The 23,460-nt window shown below is 37.4% G+C and overlaps 1 protein-coding gene across 11 annotated transcripts in view; it reads left to right on the top strand.

Moving 5' to 3' along the window:
* The window catches only part of BBX (BBX high mobility group box domain containing), a 295,180-nt gene that overhangs the window by 222,884 nt on the left and 48,836 nt on the right, over nucleotides 1-23,460 (top strand). For all 11 annotated transcript variants that reach the window (XM_030801619.1, XM_003261768.4, XM_030801620.1 and 8 more), the window contains 2 exons: nucleotides 1,293-1,367; nucleotides 8,913-8,993. In XM_030801619.1, the coding sequence (XP_030657479.1) occupies nucleotides 1,293-1,367; nucleotides 8,913-8,993 (156 nt within the window). The remainder of the gene's footprint in view (nucleotides 1-1,292; nucleotides 1,368-8,912; nucleotides 8,994-23,460) is intronic.

Raw genomic sequence — 23,460 nt, 5'->3', positions numbered from 1 at the left:
GCTTGTCTTGAACTCCAGGGCTCAAGTGCTTCTCCCACCTAGCCTCCCAAAGTGCTGAGATTACAGATGTGAGCCACACTATGCCCAGCCTCCTGATTCTTTCCCATTCATAAACATCACTTTTATATGTATAACTACGTGGCCCTGTTGTTTTTCTAACCAGTTTAACTAAAACGAAAAAGCAATTTTTGTGATGAAAGTAAGTACCCTTTGATGGAGTTGTTGGGGAACAGTTACTTGAAGGAAAGACTTGTGGGATTGGGAATGGGCTGAAGTTATTATAATGCCCAGGCTTTCTGCTCCTGTGACCCACTTTTACCCTGTATTATAGCTGAATAAAAGTTTTTTTCACTTTGGAACCAAAATTACTGACTCACCTTGCTCCCAAAATGTCCTTGAAAAGTATTTCCGCATGTTCCTCTGCGCAAAGTTGAAGAAAGCTACCATAATTGCCAGCTGGAAACAACAGGTCCCCTAGTTGAATCAAATGTAGGGTGGCAGACTCTTCTATTCATTGTCATGCACTAACGTGTGAGAGTGTGTGTGCGTGTGTGTGTGTGTGTGTGTGTGTGTGTGTTGGGTGGGAGGATGCAGGTGCTATGAAAGAAGAAAATGCTTTTCATATTTAGGAAACAATTTATTGAGTTCTGGTGCCATGCTAGGTAACATCTTTTATGGCTTATTTTTTTTTCACCATAATCCTCTAAAATGCAGATTATTATCATCATCATCAATTTACAGTGGTGAAAAATAAGTCTCAGAAAGTTTAGCCGAGCTGGCCAAGGTCATGTTGTGGTTAAGTAGCAGAGCTGAGATTCAGTCTCCCAGATACCCTGACCCACATCCATATGCTTCACAAACACTGCATCACAGCTGCCTCTAACTAGAGAACAGCTTGGAAGGAGTGGTGTTGGGAAGAGAGTGAGGGAGTGGCTTCACTTGCAGCCTCCAGCTTTTAACAATATACATTTTTTCCTTTTTTTTTTTTTTTTTTTAAGCAAGGAAATTTATGTCACCAGGTCTCCTTAACTGCTGTTTGATGTATACTTGGTACCCTTACCAAAGACATGGCAAATGAGCCATACTCAGTCTTGGTTCTTTATAATCATCTGTTTTTAGAAACATGGCCTTTGTCTTCCCTTATCATTTATACTGCTCTTCTAAAGGGATTGAGGGTAATGACTCTTTTTTAAATCTTTATCAGTGTCTACAGTTGAAAATATATGGCAGAATCTTATGATCTGATGTGGAAAAATGTCATTGTACATTAAAAATTGCTCGTTTGCTTTCAGATATCTTCAAGTACGTCCCACCCTGATGCTTCTACAAAGCAGTGTCAAACATCCGCCTTGTTTCAGTTTGCAGAGGTATGGCCTTTTTAAAATGCTTTTTGGGCTAAGAAAACTTGTTGAGCTCAGGAATACTGGAATGGAGTTTTAATAATGTATAGTGAACTTTAGGCATGCCTGTTGTCATTATTAACATAATACACATTTTAACAAAATATTTATTGCTTTTTCTGCTGCCTTTGATGTACTCATAGTCAAATCAGCTCCAGATTTTACACCATTTTATAAGCATTCATTAAAGAGTTCATTCAGAATACCAGTAATGTGTTTATTTCATTTTATCTTGTTTTTAATTTATTTTAAAAGCTTGGAAAAACTGCTGTCAACAAGAAGGCCAGAGGGTTTCAATTTATTAAATTTTTCCAATAGTGAAATTAGATGCTATAATTCATAAATGACTCTCTCACAGTGATTGCAGTGGTGAATACGACCTGTTAAATCAGGTTAAATCAGCTTTCAATGTGATGTAGCTTCAGCCAGTGTTTTTATTAGTATTTAATCCCAGGCTCAGATCAGATCAGCTTTTGTAAGATCTCAGATTTCTTTGGTTTGTCAGCCAAAGAGAGCACACACCAGAGAGTAATTTTTTTGGTTGGTATGCTGCAGAGACAAATCTGATATTCTTGATTTTGCCACAAAAGCCCTGGCCTCAACCATATGCTCATTTCTAATGAGCACTATATGACAAATAATAAAATGTATATAGTTTATGAAAATAAGATGCTATCTGCTTTAGGTCTTTTCTTTTTTCCCTTTTTATCCCAACTAAAAAATGCGTATCATAAACCAAGCAATTTTTATAGGGTTGAGAGAAAATGACAAGCAGTACTGTGCTGTTTAATATTGATGTATTGAATCACTTTGATTCATTTGAATAAAGAGTACTGCATAAATGGAATGTAAAGTGATATCCTTTTGGCAGAAGAAAACCTAGCATCTTACTTTGAAAATGAGAAAAAATTACTTTTGGCTCTTACATTTAAAAAGAAAAAAAGCTGTTTCCTCTTGGGACAACTCGTGTCACTACTATGACTTTATACCATCGGTTGGCCTGCTTATGTATTAGGCTTCCCTGCCATAGTATTTGCTTAGCTGCTGAGGGCTATTGTATAAAATTGGTAACAAAAATATATAATGTTATTTCATAAAGAATAATTTGCTTAATTAAACTGAATAAATTAAGATTTTTTTTACAATTTTCCATCATAATAAGCAAGCTGTTATTTTCACTGTCTAGGGGAAATAGTTAATAATTGTTAATAAGACTTTCTTGCTTTCCTCCAGTTGTCGATGCCCATTAATTCTTCAGAGTTAAAAAGGAATTTTGCCATATTGACTAAATTTATTTTTAATGTTGATATCTGAGCCAGTTCTATCCAACTTTTCAGAAACATTTTTTTCAAAACAGAATTGATTTGCTATGTATTCTGTTTGACTAAATTCTGTACTGCATAGCAGGAATATTAGAAAGGCAGTGGCTCATCTTTGACACACCTGATATTTACATATCCATTGACTACCAAGAGTATTCAGCTTAACTTAAAATACCAGTATGGAATATCTCAGCTGATGCTGGTTCTGTTATCACCGCTCAGCATATGATTCAGTGTATGACTTTTTTTTTTTTTTTTTTTTTTTTTTGAGACGGAGTTTCGCCCTCGTTAACCCAGGCTGGAGTGCAGTGGTGCGATCTCGGCTCACTGCAACCTCCGCCTCCCAGGTTCAAGCGATTCTCCTGCCTCAGCCTCCTGAGTAGCTGGGATTACAGGTGTCTACCACCATGCCCGGCTAATTTTTGTATTTTTAGTAGAGACGGGATTTCACCGTGTTGGCCAGGCTGGTCACGAACTCCTGACCTCAGGTGATCCGCCCGCCTCGGCCTTCCAAAGCGCTGGGATTACAGGTGTGAGCCACTGTGCCTGGCCATGATTGTTATTTTAGCACCACTATCATCAGATTCATTAGGAGCTCCTGAAGCACTGCGGACAGCTCTAAGGATCAGTTTGGTGGTGTAATAGCCACCATCCTGTGATTCTGCAGGATGAAATCCCATGCCTTTCATAAACTAATTTGTCCTTGCTGCTCCGTACACTAATTCTTGAATGAGATTTGGTCCTTGCCTCTTAATTATACTAAGTTTTTTTCTAGAGAAGAAAAGAACTTCTTACTTGGAGGAGAGAGTCATGCAGGGTGGCATTTCCAGAGGTTGCCCCTCTGCTCTACAGCACTCATCTCCTGAGGACTCTTGGGGTTTTTAGCTATAAAGTGTGTGCAGGATTTGAGGAGCCTTTTAAAAAAATATTAATTTGAAAACTTATTAGGAGTTGTTTCAAAATATAGGAAGGCATGTATGACAGAAAGACCAAAATAAAATGGCTAGTGTAAAAATATATTATTTTCTGTTTTGCTCTAGAATGAGATGTAGTCCCTACAAGTATATAACTTTTCCTAGTTATATTTTGCAACCATTGGTAATAGCCCTAGTTCCTCAGCAAATTAAATTATTGTATCTTTGGCTGTTTAGCTGTAAATGTTATATGGGTTTATACAAGAGTAGTTCATGGTTCTCAAAGGACACATAACCTCTCTCGTCACTTTCCTCCTCTGACCCAACAGTACCCTAACTTTCAATCTTTAACATCTTACAATCTGACCATATTGTCAGACTAATACTGGGCTGGTTTTATTTAAGGCTAAATAAGAGCTAACTAGATGAACTAATAAAAATACCTATTAAAATCTGCCATGAGCATATGTATTGCAATAGAAATAGAATAGGCTATAATTACTCACTGCGATATCCCTTAAAGCTCTTAGAATTGTTTCATAAAACACCATCACCTTTGAGAAAACCCAAAGACTCTTGAAATTCTTGTATTAATTAGTCAAAAGCAAAGGTTCTCAAACTTTACAATACATCAGAGTCACCTAGAAGGCTGTTTACACACAGATTGCTGGGCCCTGCCACCAAAGCTTCTGACTGATTAAATCTGGTGTTGGGCCTGAGAATTTGCATTTCGAACAAGTTTCCTATTAGAGAACCACAGTTTGAGACCACTGCTCTATAGTTATGTGTTTTTTTAAAAACCCCAAGTTATTAAATCATTATAGTTAAGGCATTTATTAATATCTCTGGACTTCACGGTGGAAGGGTCAAGAGAGGAAGGGATTGATGTATAATAGAAAATTACTGAGTGGAGCGCTTTATATCCCTGTCTCTTTTCAGAGGGATTCCTGGTCCTATTATGTACACTTAAAGAGAAGTGGGTGTTTATATAATCTAGGGAACAATTTACTCTTTAAAAGTATTTAGCTTTGTAATAGCATTTTAAGATCAGGCATGCAAAATTCTCAGAAACTATTTCTGTTCATTTTATTTACAAACTCTTCTAACATTGGGAAGAAGTTAACTAGATTTTCTCTTGAAAATGGGTCATTTATCGTGTAAAATATTTATCTTAGAAACATACTTTTAACAGTAAACCCTGGTGATTTCTTTAAGTCGAAAATGTTTTGTTTTGATTTTTTTTCACTGAGTCCTGGATCTCTTCCCTGCAAGATGAGAAAGATATTTTTCCTTCTTAACCAAATCTGATCATTGAAAAGCTCATTGAAATTAATCCATATGGAGCCATGAAACTGAATAAAGCATATTTGTTTGTAGGTGCCTCATAAATGTTTACATTTAAGAGGAGGAAAATCAGGATTTAGAAAGAAATACAGACCACAGGGACAGTTTCTCACTCCCCACCCCCAATTTCAGCCTGTCTCCCATTCCAAGGTGACACTCATATTTCATCCAGAGTCAGCTTGGCCCATCCAAAGTGCCATCTACTCTGCGTTTCCAGGCTCTGATCCATTAAGTTGGTCAGAATGAGTTTCCTCTCTGTGTCTTCTGTTGTTTACAGGTAGAGTGACACATCAGTCACTTTTTAGGTCTGGTTTACCAAAGACTAATGACCAGATATAATGTCAGAAGGGAACTGTTGTCTTTAATTATTTAACAGGCCTAAAAGCCATGACCAATCCACATATTCTGTGATCTGCTCTGTGGCTCACTCCTACACCTACAGTATATCTTTGCATTGAAAAATTATATTTACCTTGAAGACACTGCTAATCTGGGTGTTTTAGATAGATTTGGACTTTAAAACTTCCCTTAGAAGATATTTGCTTTGCCTATATAAATATAACTATAATCTCACCAAAATTAAAATATTGTCACCATTGGATATAAGCAATAGGTACAAATTTAACGCATTTATTTTCATGAGGGAATGCTCAGTTTGTTACACAATATTACAGTTGATTAAAAACACCATATACTTACACTGTAACTAATCAGTGGATGTATTATGTGTTTTATTGGAAGCACTAATGTTTCTTTTTAGATAAGAAAGGTAAGATAAAGAAGGCCTTATTTGTTCTTTGACTCATTTATTCATTCAACAGTTATCAGTCATTTTCTCCCAAGCTACAATATTTACGATACTGTCATAATTGCAAAAGACTTCCACCATTACCTAATTTGATTCTGGTCTTTATACCACCTGTTTGCTCACCCACCTCAGACAGCCATAAAATTAGAAATTTAACATCCAGGGTGATCATTTTTCTTAGCACTTTAGCTGTACCTCATGTACTGTTACACCCACCCCGTAGCTAGACTTTATGGATGAATACTGTTTATCCAAACATTACATAATAGTCAAGAGAGACTACAGTGGAATTAACTTATTGGCAAGCCCTATCCAATTTGAGGAAAATAAGAAGCATACCCATGAACATCCTATGCCGTATGGCCCACTAGTGCCCTCTACCTACCAACTTAGCAAACACAGACTTCCCTCCATAGCTGACCAGTCATTGGAAAACAGACGTTAACTATATTGTTCCTATCTGAAAGGATGTGTATGTCTCTTAGGTAGAACAGCATGGGCAGGAGTGAACAGTGATATAACAAATCATTATTGTATCAGCTATGCTTGAAATGGAAGCCATCAACATAGATGAGATTACCGAGAGAGGGTCCTAAGACAAAACATTGAGGTAAAACATTGAATGGATTATTATGGAAAGAAGAGCCAGCAAAGAAGAACCACAAGGAGTGGCCTGAGACATAGGAGGAAAGCAAGGACCCTGCAGTAACAGAAGGGCAGGAAGGAGTTTTTCTAAAGAAAGACTAGCACTGTCAAATGCTGCAAAGAAATTAAGATAAGGACCAAGCCATGAAAATTAACATATGCCCAGTTTTCCACCCTTCCTTCCCTCAAATTAAGAAGTTTTTGATTTAACTTTTAGAAATCGTATCTCACACTAAGTAATGCCATAAAAATGTTACTGCTAGGAGATCCTGGAAATGTTGGGCTACTAAAATATGTTGAACCTCCCCCCACACATGCCCTTTTGGGAATCAGGCTTCCAGCAACCTTGAGCATTTAAAATGCTTCCCTGTACCTGTAAACAGGTAAAAATCCTCCCAGAGGCAATAAGGAAAACTGTTCTTACTAAACCTAAGGAGACCATTCTCAAGCCTCCTCTCTGACAGCTTTGCTTTAACTCTAAAGGCAGGTAGTGCATCCATGCAGTCAGTCATTCATGAGCCTCTCAGTGTGCCATGCACTGCATTAGGCACAGGATATGTGGGAGTGACACACACAGGGAACGAAAACCTGCAGTGACAAAAGCAACAGCAGAGGGAGCCAGTGGAAGAAACAGAAAAACAGCACGGGTGTGAAGTGCAGCACTACCCAGCTTGTGGTCCTTCAGTAATTCTTGAGCGTGTCATGGGATTATGTGACAAATTTAGTGCTCTGCAAATTACTAAATTTAATAAATATCCACACACACTGCTATTTTTAATTCTGTTCAATTTCAGTGTGTAACTAATTTTTGGAATTGTACCAAAAAGGTGTTTATGTTTATTAAGTGTTAAAGATAAATCGTTATTAGTAATAATTGGGCCATTTATTGAGAGCATAATATCTCTTCAGCACTGCCCTACACTAGCATCAAACCTAATCTTCACAGCATAATTCTGGGCAGGTATTACTGTTCATATTTTGAAGATAAGATAAATGAGGCTCAAAATCTTATTTGCTTAAGTCCACACAGCAGCAAATAATGAAAGCACACCTTTCTGGCACAAAAGCCATATTCTTTCTATTATAGAGCGTTGATTCAAGGCACCGGCATTTATGTTCAGTCCTTCATTCCCTGAAGCACTGAGAGCTGGTGGTATTAATGTGTTTGTTTTCTGTTAGTCTCCTGATAAGGTGAGTAATTGAATTCAACATGTCTAGAAAAGGTAGAAGTAGCATTTATCAGTGAAAATTCGGCAAGAAGAAAATATTACAAACTTCAGAAAGATTGAGCCCCATAAACATATCTTCTAAAGGAAAAGTAAATGATAGAGATGAATAGAAAAGCACTCTGTTAAAACTGATAACACCTAGGAGGAAAGAGTCCTCATAACTTCCTTAAGCTAGGCCCTTTTTAATGGCCTAGGTAGGGCATTATTAAATACATGCTTCTACAGAGGCCTGTTATTCAGCAAATATTCTAGGGAAAATTTCTTCTAGCACAAAGCACCCAGTCTTTCCTGGAGCTAACAACTTCATAGAATCACCTGTGGGATCTGTGGTCACCTTTAAGGATATAGTCACAAGCAGGATTACCTACTAAATGGAAATGAGAAATAGCTCTGTTTTTAACTGAGAAAGAATTCAGAATCACAAAGAATCTAAAAAGCTTAGACTATAGCTATCTACTCCAACAATGACAGAACTTCTCCAGGTGAAGATGCTTTGTAAATGTCTTTAAGAATGTATGTCCTTCTCAGCTCTTATCGAGGCTAGAAATTGAAGTTTTTATTTAAAAAATGAGAAAAGGCAGTGTTGTTTATTTTTATCAATGCCCAGCCACTTTTTAGCCAAATTTGCAGAAGAGGATGCAGTCAATGTTAATGTTGTACATATGTTATGTACTGCAACACAGCGTAGGCCATTAACTGTACAACTCAGATTTGTGGTCTTGATTATCAGTCTTTGCATGTACATTAGAGCATACTCTGAAAGCCTAGATTCCTAAGCTGCTGTCATATGGCCTTGCACATATATATTGGATTCTAAACAAAATTTGTTGACTGACTTGATGCTGTCTTTCCACAGAGATCCCAGATACATTCCTCAAAAAATTAATTGTTGGGTAAATGCAAAATAACTCTAAATCTCTTTTATATTTGACTAGTTGTTAAGTTAGTACTTAAATAGAAATGGAAATGCATTTCTCACTTTAAGGTTATAGTGTTAAATTTAAAGCCTAGAATATCCAAGATAATATTCTTACTATTAAACAGCCATACCTACTTTTGTTATTATTTTTGAGGTCATTTGCTAAAAATGGTTCTCAAAATGATCGTCCCAAATGTGACATTTTGTTACTTGGTACATGGGAGCAATGATACTCTGGTTAACTAAGAAAAATTCCTGAGTGTGTATGAATGAGAAGCAAAGATTCTGGTATCACAATTAATATTCCCTATTTGGATTGTCTTTAATATAGATTTCTTCAAACACTTCGCAGTTGGGTGGTGCTGAGCCTGTAAAACGCTGCGGAAAGTCTGCACTCTTTCAACTGGCAGAGGCAAGTTCCTAAGAATATATTGAGATAAGATCTGCAGAGGTGGAAATCACAAAATATTCTAACAGTGTGTCCTAAACTACACCATCTCTCCTGTGACCATAAAACGAGTTACATCTAATTTTCAACGAGAGGGTTAACCCTTAAATTGGGAAAACTGAATTTTGCTACTAAGAGTCATTAAGCATTGGAAAAGGTTACCCAGAGATATTGCAAAATTTTTTTCACAGGTATTTTAAAATAAGGTTACTTAGATTGGCTATGTAAGTCCAGCCTGAACACAGAAGAATATCTGTGGTTATTTTCCCCTTTTCTGATTCCCGTAAACCAGCTATAAATCTCCAGAATGCACCGCTTTTAAATCAGACGGTTGATGTTTGAATTTTTGTTTTCCTGGTGAAGAATTCATATGACATGTTCTAAAATATGATGTTATAAGATGAATCAGTTGTACACTTGATGTGACATGTGTGTAAAATGCTACTCTTCCATTGGCAAAGTAGAAAACCTGCTTTCATAAAGCTTGTGAGGAACAGAGCCCTTATTAGTGGGGGATGGATTGGGGAGGAAGACGCCGGAAGCACCTGTTGCTAGGGTGGGCAAGGCAATGGCTTTCTCTGCCAGGCTGTGACTACCCTACCTTGAGGAAACATGCAGAAGAAATGTTTTCAGCACCAGGACATTCTAGTAGCAGTTTTCTCTGTTGGTAAGATAAATTAGGAGGTAGAAAGTGGATGACAAAAAATCTCATGCTAAACTTTTTTTTATTTTCTCTCATTTTTCTGGTTTCCTTTCAATAAGCTCCCTTTGAGTTCTTTTGTAAATTTTTTGTAGTTTATTTAACTTAATGAGATGACAAATCATATTCTGAAATTTCTAAATTTTATGGTAATTTATATCATAAAAACTTATGCATTTAAAATATATAATATCTTTAAATTAGGTTTTTAAAGATTACCAAGTCCAAATTAGAAATATAAAAATACAAAGGCCTTAAAACATAAAATTAATAAACAAGAGAACAAACTACCCCATTGTTGTCTGACACTATAATGACATGCTTCTTGTGTAAGACAAGTTCAGACCAAAATAGAGGGCTACAAGTGACTAGAAAACTCTAAGGAAAACTAATGAAGACAGCAGGGAATCGTTCTAAAAAGAACTGCATGAGTCAGTGCAAAGTACTACTCCAGATACAGCTGAAACAGTGAAGATCTGACAAGAGAGTGCCTTTGGAGTTAGAGTTGTAAACAAATCCTAGTAAACAGACAGACTGTGAGGTCATGCATTTGTCTAGTAACTCTAAGACTGTATAGATTGTCAAGAGAATTTATTTGAACGAAGTGATTATTTTTCTTCAGTAATATGGATGTATGACCCTCTGCTTGTGCTGGTTATATAATTGCAGGTGTATGTATGTGGTCACACACATATACAAAAATGCATATGATTTCTTAAATATTAAACAATACTAAAATGTAAAACCAGCTTTCGATATATGATACTTACCTTTAAACAGTTTTTTTTTGTTAAAAATGTATGAACCTTTGGCATACTTTGCTGCATGGGGGGCTGGTAAAGAAGTGGATTCGTCTTCTCATTTTCTTTCTTTGGCATAGCAGTCATAAAAAAAAGATTCCTTATTAAATCAGAGCTCATTAAAAAGAACACTCTTCTAATTTGTAGGGATGCATCCCAAATATGAAACAGATGCTATGGTTTAACAGATGTTTGAATGTTGGTATCATAATTTAACGGGGTAAAATGACTGAAATAAGCCTATTCCAATTATAGCAAATCAGCTTATACTTAGTTTCTTATGACATTTGAGCAAAAATTTATACTTTTGATAAAACAGAATCCCTAAAAAAATAAGAAAACTTTCTTGCATTGTTATTTGCACTGAATCAGTGTGATGTCTTAATACAGTGTATTTTAGAATAACATTCTAAAACCTTCCAGTTTCTAATTAAACTTAAATATATGCACAGTGGATTAACCAGCATCTCCAAATAATCACCAGTAGATTTATGCTTCCTTAATTTTTTTTATTGCATGTGTATTTGATATTCATTTTTCATTCACAAAATATAACATTTAATTATTTCTGATGCATTTTAAGATAAATAAATATAAGAAGATATTGAAGATTTTTCCTATTGCCTAGAATTGGTGATGGTGTCTGCAATTTGAAGACACAACCTTAAATTCACACATTCTAAAGGGAAAGTCACCAAGAAACCACTTCCAATTTGGGCCACACCCATCTCGGGATTTCTAAAGAGATAGCCTAATACAACTATTATCCTATCTACCACTCCAGGAGTTCCTCCTCTTATCCCCACTCCAATCTCAAGTCATCCTTTGGTAGAGGGTTATCATAGGCTGTCCACACATCTGGAATATTTTGCCTTTTCTCTGTGTCTCAGGGAGGAAAGGAGAGAAGTTAATTTTCATTCTTTATCTATGTCCCATGTCAAGGGAAGTGAAGGCAGCTCCAAGAGAAGCACTGTTAAAGATTGAGGGAGGTACATGCAAAAGATTTCTTCTTCTTCTTTGGCAAGAAACAAGAAATATTTTAAGCATCAATTTATTGCTGGATCCTTTACCTATCTGACCAGGCAAAAAAGAAAACTGAAGGAAGTTGGCAGCATGGAGAGACTCAGAATGGCCTGCTGTACTCTTAGTTGGGCATTATAAAGATGTATGAGTTTCCCAAGGGTCAAGTGGATAAACAGAAAATAGATCCCTGTGATCAGGCAAGAGACTATTGGACAGTAACAGAGAGGGGTTGCATAAGGTAGGCCTGGGACAGTCTCTCACATCAGGGGAGAATCTGGTAGAGATGCCTTTGCTCGGGACCTCTGAGGTGTGCCTGCAAGCAGGAGTGATACTCAACTGGTTTGCCGTCTTTGTACTGAAACACCAAGATACTTCCTACTGTCGGGAAAAAGCCTGTAACCCAACCACCTGAGTACTCTTCAGCACCTGGAGGGCACATCCCCTCTGATTAAATAAAATATTTAATTAAATAAAAATATTTAACAGGCACCCCGTGCCTGTTAAATATTTTGAATATCACCCCTGCCTATGACATCCCCTGAGAATGCCATTGAGTCTTGTGTAGAGTTAGCAGAAACAAAGAAAAAAAAAAAAAACATAACCATGGGCAATTAGTTATACCTCCCCCATTCTGTCTTCTATTCTCTAAATGAGAGGTTTTAGGCCTTGTGAAAGAAGGGCCAGGAACCAGCCCCAAACTAACTACTCACCTTTCCCCAACTCCATTCCTGTGGGCTGGAGTAAGAGGAGTGAATGAACAGTCCTTCCAAACATGGGGGTTGTTGCTTCCAAGAAATGTCTTCTCCATAGTGAGAAGTAAGAAATATTTGGGGCATATATTTACTGCTGTGCCCTGTACCCACGTAAGCAGGCAAACAAAAAAGTATTGGGGGAAATTGGCAGCAGGCACAGAGATATTGGATTGGCCTGTACTCCCAACTTTGGCATTGTAAAGACCCCCTCCCCATTTTCCAGGACCCTGGAGCCAGGAGATTTCCTGGGGAAGGTCCTAATTCAGGCGTATGATTGGCATTTTAAACTGGGTAGACTTTTAATAGCTGAAAGTGACCTGAAAGTTCTGGGATTTGTTCCAAATATTTTTAAGGGTTTTGTCTGAGGTCAGGGAATTGACAAAAATACAATGCTTTATGTTTGGACCTCCACGAAGTTCATACTATTCAGTTTATCAGTCATTTAAGTTGCGCAGGTACTATAAGGTATTGTGTTTCTTTTCGGTTTGAAATTAATTAGGTCAGGTCATATAAAGAACAGCAAAGCAGGTCAGGTCATATAAAGAACAGCAAAGCATCCCCACTGGAGATCATTGTGTATTATAGTGGCTGTAGTTGGAGGACACTGAAGAGGGTCAGAGATATCCGAATCTGTGTACATTTCAGCAAAGAAAAATTCTACCCTTGAAGATCTCTAGTACCAAAATTGTCTAATATAACAAGTAGAGCAACTTTTTCATTTATTCTCACAGTAGTTATTGAGGATGTATTCTGTGCCAATAACAGAGGCGACTGAAGTTACCTGTATGTGTATATACACATATTTTTGGTGCAATGAGAACTAAAACCTGTAAACCTTCTTCTAAGATCGGTGATGTAGGAACACATTACCTCCAAGTACAGAGTGTTTTGAAGTGTGACTAGAGGATGCAGCATAAGCCTAAAAAGATTGCTGTTCTGCTTCTCACTTTCCTGAAACAATTTTGAATGTTCTTTAAAATACATTACAAATTTTAATGGCAGATCTTTCTACAGATAAGTTATGCTATCTAACCTAAGATGATAATGACTGACATTTATTATCTGCTGTGTGTTAGGCACTAAGTACTTTATATGTACTAATTTAATTCTCACAACTGTCCTCTGAGGTAGCTACTATCATTCTTCTTTTACACATTAGGAAACCAAAAGGCATAGAAGTTATATAACTTGTTTAAGGTCACATGGACAATAAGTGTTAGAGCCTACATAGGAACCCAGGCAGACTGTCTCCACAGCCTTTACTCTTAAACACTAGGCTGTTCTTTCGCCTTGTTTTAGATGAATATAAAAGACTGTGCAAGTTGCTTGTTATAGGAGTGTGCATATTATAAAAGTCTCTATGGAAGACAGCTTACTCCTACACATATATGTGTGGCTGAATAAGATGACAGATTGTCCAAGACTGCTGTCAAAGAAATGGAGCTCATGTTTTCTTTTTAAAAAATGTCTGTGCTTTTGAAACTGCCAGGATGCATCTTACACCCTTAAATAAGTGCTTGTTTGTGAATGTACTTTGGAAGATCCTGTGGGAATTGTAGGAAATTATGGTATACAACTCCTATCCTCAAGGAGCTTATTCTCTAGTGGTAGAGATAAGATATAACAAGTTAAGGAATAAGAAATAAAGAGTGCAAGTGATTTAATAAGGAATCATGCAAGGAAATGGTGAAACTCCACTTGAGTGATGAGTGACACACAAAAATGCATGTGTGAAACTAGGGAAGGGAGAAAATATTAGCAGGCATGTTCTGGAGACGAAGCACGGGAAAAAACAACGATGATGGTTTTCAATCAAGGACTTACTTAGGAACCACTAGAAGTTGAAACTAGCAGTCTCTGGGTGACATCCAACCTGCAGAGATCCTTTGTTTGGCCTATATTTTGTTGACCTATATCGTATTTTACAGTTCAACTCATGGCTAATATTTGAAGATTAAAACTTCAAATAAATATAGATTTCTGAGTTCTGAGAATATAGAAGACCTGGAGACATCAAGCTAGCCTTCCTCCATGAGAACAATTGGTCAGAGTTGATTAATGGTTGCCCTCTTGGATGCTTGTTCTCCAAATGACTTTCCTCTCCTTTCCCTGCTGAGCCCTCAGTCTGAGGCCAACAGTCATTGCCATTATCCACTTAAATTTGCTCACTTCTCTCCTTTATACCTGACCGCCATATATAGTGGGGATCGTGACTTACACATAATTAAATGGACAGCTGGGGGAGATAAAACAAAGGGATTAAGGCAAGCACAGGAGAGAGGTAGATGGTAACAAGTCTATCAGATTAACAGGAATAGAGGACTGTGTTTATGGAAGATGAAGGTAAAGTGTATCTGTGAGTCAGAATTGGGAGAATGTTTAGTGCAGAGCAAATGAATATATACTTGAAAATAATGAGGAGCCATTGAAGATTTGGGACGGGGTTACACAGTGATAAAAGCAGCACTTAGAGAGATCTTCTTGGCAGCTATGTATGGAATGGAGTGGAAAGCCCCTGGGGACTTAAGGTGTGAGAAGATAAGAACTGGAATTGCGAGAGCTGACAGTGGGAACGGGAGACAGAAAGAGATGCCAGGGGTATTCAAATGAATTGTTTGAGTGAGTCAATGTGAGAGGCAAAGAAAAAGAAGAGTCAAAGATGACTCCAACACTGAACCTGATTGTTTGACCTTGACCTTGGAGCCCTGCTTCAGGAAGGCTGGTTGCAAACAAAGAGTAAGCCCTGCTAGTAGAAAAGAAGAGCTGAAAGATGCTGAGGTGGGGGAAGGAGAAATTCAATAATAGAAGAGTGGAAAAAGGAGAAGATTGCTAGCCAAGTAAATAGTTGAGTTTAGGAAGCAGAGACCTACATTCCTGAGAGCACAGATGACAGAGACAGTCACCATAGATCCCTCCACTGCTCCCAATTATTGGTGATATTTGATCAGTGTACGATTCCATTTAAGATTTCTGTTGTGTCTTCATATTATTGATATGCATTATCCCTTCCATCCTATTGTAACCCCCTTAAAGCCCAGAACATCCCACCTCAGCTCCTCCTACACTATCATCATATAAATGAATTCTAATACTTAAAATACATTTAAGGGGACCTGTGTGGTGGGTTTCTTTCCTTATCATTTTATACAAGGTTGTGAGTTGTTTTTAGAAAACTCCTATTCTAAATCTTTTCACCTCATCCCCAATTGCACTAGGTTATTTTTGGAGGAACAGGAAGTATAGGAATGTATTTAATTGACTGTCCTTAACCTCTTGGGGGAAGAATTTAGTAGATGGGCATATGGAGCAAAGGCCACCTCGACCCCATTCAAAGTCTTCAGAAACAGTACCATTTCTGAGGAAATAGTGAGTAAAGAAAAATATTTAAATCACCGTTTCACCTAGTCCAGTTGTTTCAGCAAACTACAAAACTGTTAAATATGCCGAGATTTTAGTGTTGAGAGAAGCTTAGACCACTGTTCTGTGACCAGTTATCTCTTATGATAAACGGAATTGAAGTTTTTAGCAGCAATGCTATTCTCAGAAACCATCAACCAGTGTATATTTCTCTGGCACAAGCTTTCGGGTTTTATTTAATTATGGGAGAAATGCACATCCTGAAAAACACTGCTAAAATGCCATCCTAAGGTTATGTCTACACTGTTTTGGCAGATAATAAGCCAGTACAAAATGACTGTAAATATACCTTGGCTGCAAAACATTTGTTTTGTACTAAAAAGCAGAGATTTGGAAATGGAAACTTCTTGATTGGTGTCAGTAGGTCTGTTTTCACGCTGCCTTGTTTTTAATCTGGCCAACTCCTTTATGATAGACAATGAAAGACGATGTATAATTAAGAGTGAAATTATATGGTGCATTTTGGAACTACTTATCATTTTTTAGGACAGGTTGAGCATCTCTAATTTGAAAATTAAAAATCCAAAATGGTGTAGAATCCAAAACTTTGAGTTCTGACATGACCTCACAAGCAGAAAATTTCACACCTGACACCGCTGCTGTTTGATGTTCAGTGTACACAAACTTTGTTCCATATACAGTTATTTCAAATAGTGTATAACATTACCTTCAGACTATTTATATACAGTGTATATGAAACATAAATGAATTTTGTGTTCAGACTTGGGTCCTATCCCTAAGATACATTATGTATGTGCAAGTATTTCAAAATTCTAAAAAGTCCAAAATCTGAGACACTTCTGATGCCAAGGTTTTCGCGCAGGGGATACGCAACCTCCACCAGTTAAATGGTTTCTACTTCTGTACTTTTGTGGTATTACCTTTTTTTTTTTTTTGAGACAGAGTCTCGCTCTGTTGCCCAGGCTGGAGTGCAGTGGCGCAATCTCGGCTCACTGCAAGCTCCACCTCCCAGGTTCACGCCATTCTCCTGCCTCAGCCTCCCTTACTTTTTATCTAGTACACATAATTTGTTATTTTTCCACTGATCATTTTATTAAGTCTTTTAAAGCAGAACACATTAAAAAATGAATATCTTAACATCAGTAGAAAAGGATACATTTTAAAATACATCTGATTCAGAAAGATAAAAGCTTGATGCAGCCAAGGTGTATTTTATCTTTAAAGCGAGTCCTCAGTAACAAACTGAGCCTAAGGTATGGTTTTACCTGAACTAAAAGTGTGACAGTCCCCCTGAACCCAGGAACATAAAATATAACCCCTTTACTACACATTTTATCTCACCCCTTCAGTATTTCTATTGAATTGTTTTCTTTGCAATCATTTTGAAGAAGATAACTTTTTATACATGGTCTAACATGCACATCCTTAGGAATCCTAGGTATTAACATACTGATTTTTCTTTTTCTTTTGGGAGTGGGTTCCATTTCTTCCAGCACATCACTGTCAGACCCTTCTGACTACACAAAACAGTGAGAAACTTCAGTGCAGTTTTTATTGACAGAGGTAATATTAAAGTATTGGTGATTAATTTCACTGGTATTCTTGGGAGATATAACTAAGGACAGTATCATTGCTGGGCTGGACCAAGCAGTAGCATGGTCATAATTAGCATTGTTTTTATTGCTGTTGTTGTTGTTGTTTTTTGAGATGGAGTCTTGCTCTGTCGCCCAGGCTGGAGTACAGTGGCACGATCTTGGCTAACTGTAACCTCTGCCTCCCAGGTTCAAGCGATTCTCCTGTCTCAGCCTCCTGAGTAGCTAGGATTACAGGTGCACGCCACCAAGCCCAGCTAATTTTGTATTTTCAGTAGAGACAGGGTTTCACCATGTTAGTCAGGCTGGTCTCGAACTCCTGACCTCAGGTGATCCACCCGCCTCAGCCTCCCAAAGTGCTAGGATTAAAGGCGTGAGCCACCGCACTCAGCCAGCGTTGGTTTTTTTTGTTTGTTTGTTTTTTTTTTGGCACTGATAAATAAATTTCATTAAATTTGCAGAATATAAAAGCAACATACAAAAATCAGTAGCATTTAGATATGTCAACAGTGAACAACTTGAAAAAGGAATCAAGTAAGTAATCTCATATACAGTAGCTATAAAGAATATAAAATGCCTAGGAATCAATTTAACCAAAGAAATGAAAGATCTATATAAGCAAAACTATAAAACACTGATGAGAGAAATTGAAAAGAATACCAAAAAAGAAAATATATTACTGGCTTATGAATTGAAATAATTAATATTGTTAAAGTGACAATTCTGCCGAGTTAAATTTACAGATTCAATGCAATTTCTGTCAAAATATCAATGACAATTTTTGCAGAAGTAGAAAAATAAATTCTAAAATGTATATGGAACTACAAAAGACTAGATAGCCAAAACAATTCTGAGCAAAAAGAACAAAGCTGAACACATCAAACTAAGTGATTTTAAAATATACTACAAAGCTACAGTAACCAAATGGCATGGTACTGTCATAAAGACAGACACATATGCCAATGGAAATTAATGGAGAACTCACAAATAAATCCACACAGTTATAGTAAACTCACTTTTGGCACAGGTTCCAAGGATATATAATGGGGAAAAGATAGCCTCTTCAATAAATGTTCTTGGGAAAACTGGGTAACCAGTTGCAGAACAATGAAACTAGACCTCTGTCTCTTACCATACACAAAACAATCAAATGAAATAGAATTCAATAAATAATATAAGACCTGAAACTATGAAATTACTAGAATACAACATTGGGGAAATAATGTAGGACATTATTCTGGGCAAAGATCTTTTGAGTGTGACTTCAAAACACAAGTAACTAAAGAAAAAATAGACAAATTGGGATTACATGGAGATAAAAAACTTCCACACAACAAAGGAAATAATCAACAAAATTAAGAGACAACATGCAAAATGGGAGAAAATATTTGCAAACTACCAATCTGATTCATCTAGGATTAATAACCAGAATATATAGGGAGCTCAAATAACTCAATAGTAATAAAACAGTAATAATAGTAATAATCTTGCCCCCAAGTCCTGAGAGAATTGCTATAATTTAGGGCCATATTAGTAGGAAATGTGGAATACCATGAAGCAACCTGACTAATGTTACCCAGTGCTATTCTCTTCTCAAAATAATCCTACTTGAGACAGATCTGTCACTTACAGAGCACAGTAAAGCATGTTCAAAACAATAAGCAGAGTTTCATATGATATGAATGACTATCCAAGCCACCCTACAGTGAGCCATGCTGCATTTTCACTAATCCATGGACTATGGCTTATGGTCTGACTGTTTTGTTTTGTTTTTTATTATTATACTTTAGGTTTTAGGGTACATGTGCACAATGTGCAGGTTTGTTACATATGTATCCATGTGCCATGTTGTTTTGCTGCACCCATTAACTCATCATTTAGCATTAGGTATATCTACTAATGCTGTCCCTCCCCCCTCCCCCAACCCCACAACAGTCCCCGGAGTGTGATGTTCCCCTTCCTGTGTCCATGAGTTCTCATTATTCAATTCCCACCTATGAGTGAGAGCATACAGTGTTTGGTTTTTTGTCCTTGCGATAGTTTACTGAGAATGATGTTTTCCAGCTTCATCCATGTCCCTACAAAGGACATGAACTCATCATTTTTTATGACTGCATAGTATTCCATGGTGTATATGTGCCACATATTCTTAATCCAGTCTATCGTTGTTGGACATTTAGGTTGGTTCCAAGTCTTTGCTATTGTGAATAGTGCCGCAATAAACATACGTGTGCATGTGTCTTTATAGCAGCATGATTTATAGTCCTTTGGGTATATACCCAGTAATGGGATGGCTGGGTCAAATGGTATTTCTAGCTCTAGATCCCTGAGGAATCGCCACACTGACTTCCACAATGGTTGAACTAGTTTACAGTCCCACCAACAGTGTCAAAGTGTTCCTATTTCTCCACATCCTCTCCAGCACCTGTTGTTTCCTGACTTTTGAATGATGGCCATTCTAACTGGTGTGAGATGGTATCTCACTGTGGTTTTGATTTGCATTTCTCTGATGACCAGTGATGATGAGCATTTTTTCATGTGTTTTTTGGCTGCATAAATGTCTTCTTTTGAGAAGTGTCTGTTCATGTCCTTTGCCCACTTTTTGATGGGGTTGTTTGTTTTTCTCTTGTAAATTTGTTTGAGTTCATTGTAGATTCTGGATATTAGCCCTTTGTCAGATGAGTAGGTTGCAAAAATTTTCTCCCGTTCTGTAGGTTGCCTGTTCACTCTGATGGTAGTTTCTTTTGCTGTGCAGAAGCTCTTTAGTTTAATGAGATCCCATTTGTCAATTTTGGCTTTTGGTGTTTTAGACATGAAGTCCTTGCCCACGCCTATGTCCTGAATGGTATTGCCTAGGTTTTCTTGTAGGATTTTAATGGTTTTAGGTCTGACATTTAAGTCTTTAATCCATCTTAAATTAATTTTTGTATAAGGTGTAAGGAAGGGATCCAGTTTCAGCTTTCTACATATGGCTAGCCAGTTTTCCCAGCACCATTTATTAAATAGGGAATCCTTTCCCCATTGCTTGTTTTTGTCACAGGTTTGTCAAAGATCAGATAGTTGTAGATATGTGGCATTATTTCTGAGGGCTCTGTTCTGTTCTATTGATCTCTGTCTCTGTTGTGGTACCAGTACCATGCTGTTTTGGTTACTGTGGCCTTGTAGTATAGTTTGAAGTCAGGTAGCGTGATGCCTCCAGCTTTGTTCTTTTGGCTTAGGATTGACTTGGCGATGCGGGCTCTTTTTTGGTTCCATATGAACTTGAAAGTAGTTTTTTCCAATTCTGTGAAGAAAGTCATTGGTAGCTTGATGGGGATGGCATTGAATCTATAAATTACCTTGGGCAGTATGGCCATTTTCACGATATTGATTCTTCAACCCATGAGCATGGAATGTTCTTCCATTTGTTTGTATCCTCTTTTATTTCATTGAGCAGTAGTTTGTAGTTCTCCTTGAAGAGGTCCTTCACATCCCTTGTAAGTTGGATTCCTAGGTATTTTATTCTCTTTGAAGCAATTATGAATGGGAGTTCACTCATGATTTGGCTCTCTGTTTGTCTGTGATTGGTGTACAAGAATGCTTGTGATTTTTGTACATTGATTTTGTATCCTGAGACTTTGCTGAAGTTGCTAATCAGCTTAAGGAGATTTTGGGCTGAGACAATGGGGTTTTCTAGATATACAATCATGTCATCTGCAAACAGGGACAATTTGACTTCCTCTTTTCCTAATTGAATACCCTTTATTTCCTTCTCCTGCCTGATTGCTCTGGCCAGAACTTCCAGCACTATGTTGAATAGGAGTGGTGAGAGAGGGCATCCCTGTCTTGTGCCAGTTTTCAAAGGGAATGCTTCCAGTTTTTGCCCATTCAGTATGATATTGACTGTGGGTTTGTCGTAGATAGCTCTTATTATTTTGAGATACGTCCCATCAATACCTAATTTATTGAGAGTTTTTAGCATGAAGTGTTGTTGAATTTTGTCAAAGGCCTTTTCTGCATCTATTGAGATAATCATGTGGTTTTTGTCTTTGGTTCTGTTTATATGCTGGATTACATTTATTGATTTGCATATGTTGAACCAGCCTTGCATCCCAGGGATGAAGCCCACTTGATCATGGTGGATAAGCTTTTTGATGTGCTGCTGGATTCGGTTTGCCAGTATTTTATTGAGGATTTTTGCATCAATGTTTATCAAGGATATTGGTCTGAAATTCTCTTTTTTGGTTATGTCTCTGCCAGGCTTTGGTATCAGGACGATGCTGGCTTCATAAAATGTGTTAGGGAGGATTCCCTCTTTTTCTATCGATTGGAATATTTTCAGAAGGAATGGTACCAGTTCCTCCTTGTACCTCTGGTAGAATTCAGCTGTGAATCCATCAGGTCCTGGACTCTTTTTGGTTGGTAAGCTATTGATTATTGCCACAATTTCAGAACCTGTTATTGGTCTATTCAGAGATTCAACTTCTTCCTGGTTTAGTCTTGGGAGGGTGTATTTGTCGAGGAATTTATCCATTTCTTCTAGATTTTCTAGTTTATTTGCATAGAGGTGTTTGTAGTATTCTCTGACGGTAGATTGTATTTCTGTGGGATCGGTGGTGATATCCCCTTTTTCCTTTTTTATTGCATCTGTTTGATTCTTCTCTCTTTTCTTCTTTGTTAGTCTTGCTAGCAGTCTATCAATTTTGTTGATCTTTTCAAAAACCAGCTCCTGGATTCATTAATTTTTTGAAGGGTTTTTTGTGTCTCTATTTCCTTCAGTGCTGCTCTGATTTTAGTTATTTCTAGCCTTCTGCTAGCTTTTGAATGTGTTTGCTCTTGCTTTTCTAGTTCTTTTAATTGTGATGTTAGGGTGTCAATTTTGGATCTTTCCTGCTTTCTCTTGTGGGCATTTAGTGCTATAAATTTCCCTCTACACACTGCTTTGAACGTGTCCCAGAGATTCTGGTATGTTGTGTCTTTGTTCTCGTTGGTTTCAAAGAACATCTTTATTTCTGCCTTCATTTCATTATGTACCCAATAGTCATTCAGGAGCAGGTTGTTCAGTTTCCATGTAGTTGAGCAGTTTTGAGTGAGTTTCTTAATCCTGAGTTCTAGTTTGATTGCACTGTGGTCTGAGAGACAGTTTGTTATAATTTCTGTTCTTTTACATTTGCTGAGGAGTGCTTTACTTCCAACTATGTGGTCAATTTTGGAATAGGTGTGGTGTGGTGCTGAAAAAAATGTATATTCTGTTGATTTGGGGTGGAGAGTTCTGTAGATGTCTATTAGGTCCACTTCGTGCAGAGCTGAGTTCAATTCCTGGGTATCCTTGTTAACTTTCTGTCTCGTTGATCTGTCTAATGTTGATAGTGGGGTGTTAAAATCTCCCATTATTATTGTGTGGGAGTTTAAGTCCCTTTGTAGGTCACTCAGGACTTGCTTTATGAATCTGGGTGCTCCTGTGTTGGGTGCATATATATTTAGGATAGTTAGCTCTTCTTGTTGAATTGATCCCTTTACCATTATGTAATGGCCTTCTTTGTCTCTTTTGATCTTTACTGGTTTAAAGTCTGTTTTATCAGAGACTAGGATTGCAACCCCTGCCTTTTTTTGTTTTCCATTTGCTTGATAGATCTTCCTCCATCCTTTTATTTTGAGTCTATATGTGTCTCTGCACGTGAGATGGGTTTCCTGAATACAGCACACTGATGGGTCCTGACTCCTTATCCAGTTTGCCAGTCTGTGTCTTTTAATTGGAGCATTTACCCCATTTACACTTAAAGTTAATATTGTTATGTGTGAATCTGATCCTGTCATTATGATGTTAGTTGGTTATTTTGCTCGTTAATTGATGCAGTTTCTTCCTAGCCTTGATGGTCTTTACAATTTGGCATGTTTTTGCAGTGGCTGGTACCGGTTGTTCCTTTCCATGTTTAGTACTTCCTTCAGGAGCTCTTTTAGGGCAGGCCTGGTGGTGACAAAATCACTCAGCATTTGCTTGTCTGTAAAGTATTTTATTTCTCCTTCACTTATGAAGCTTAGTTTGGCTGGATATGAAATTCTGGGTTGAAAATTCTTTTCTTTAAGAATGTTGAATATCGGCCCCCACTCTCTTCTGGCTTGTAGAGTTTCTGCCGAGAGATCAGCTGTTAGTCTGATGGGCTCCCCTTTGTGGGTAACCCGACCTTTCTGGCTGCCCTTAACATT

The sequence above is a fragment of the Nomascus leucogenys genome, chromosome 21 (genome assembly GCF_006542625.1).
Source record: "Nomascus leucogenys isolate Asia chromosome 21, Asia_NLE_v1, whole genome shotgun sequence".
Lineage (NCBI taxonomy): Eukaryota > Metazoa > Chordata > Mammalia > Primates > Hylobatidae > Nomascus > Nomascus leucogenys.
The sequence above is the reverse complement of the archived record's forward strand: the minus strand, read 5'-3'. Positions and strand labels throughout refer to the sequence as shown.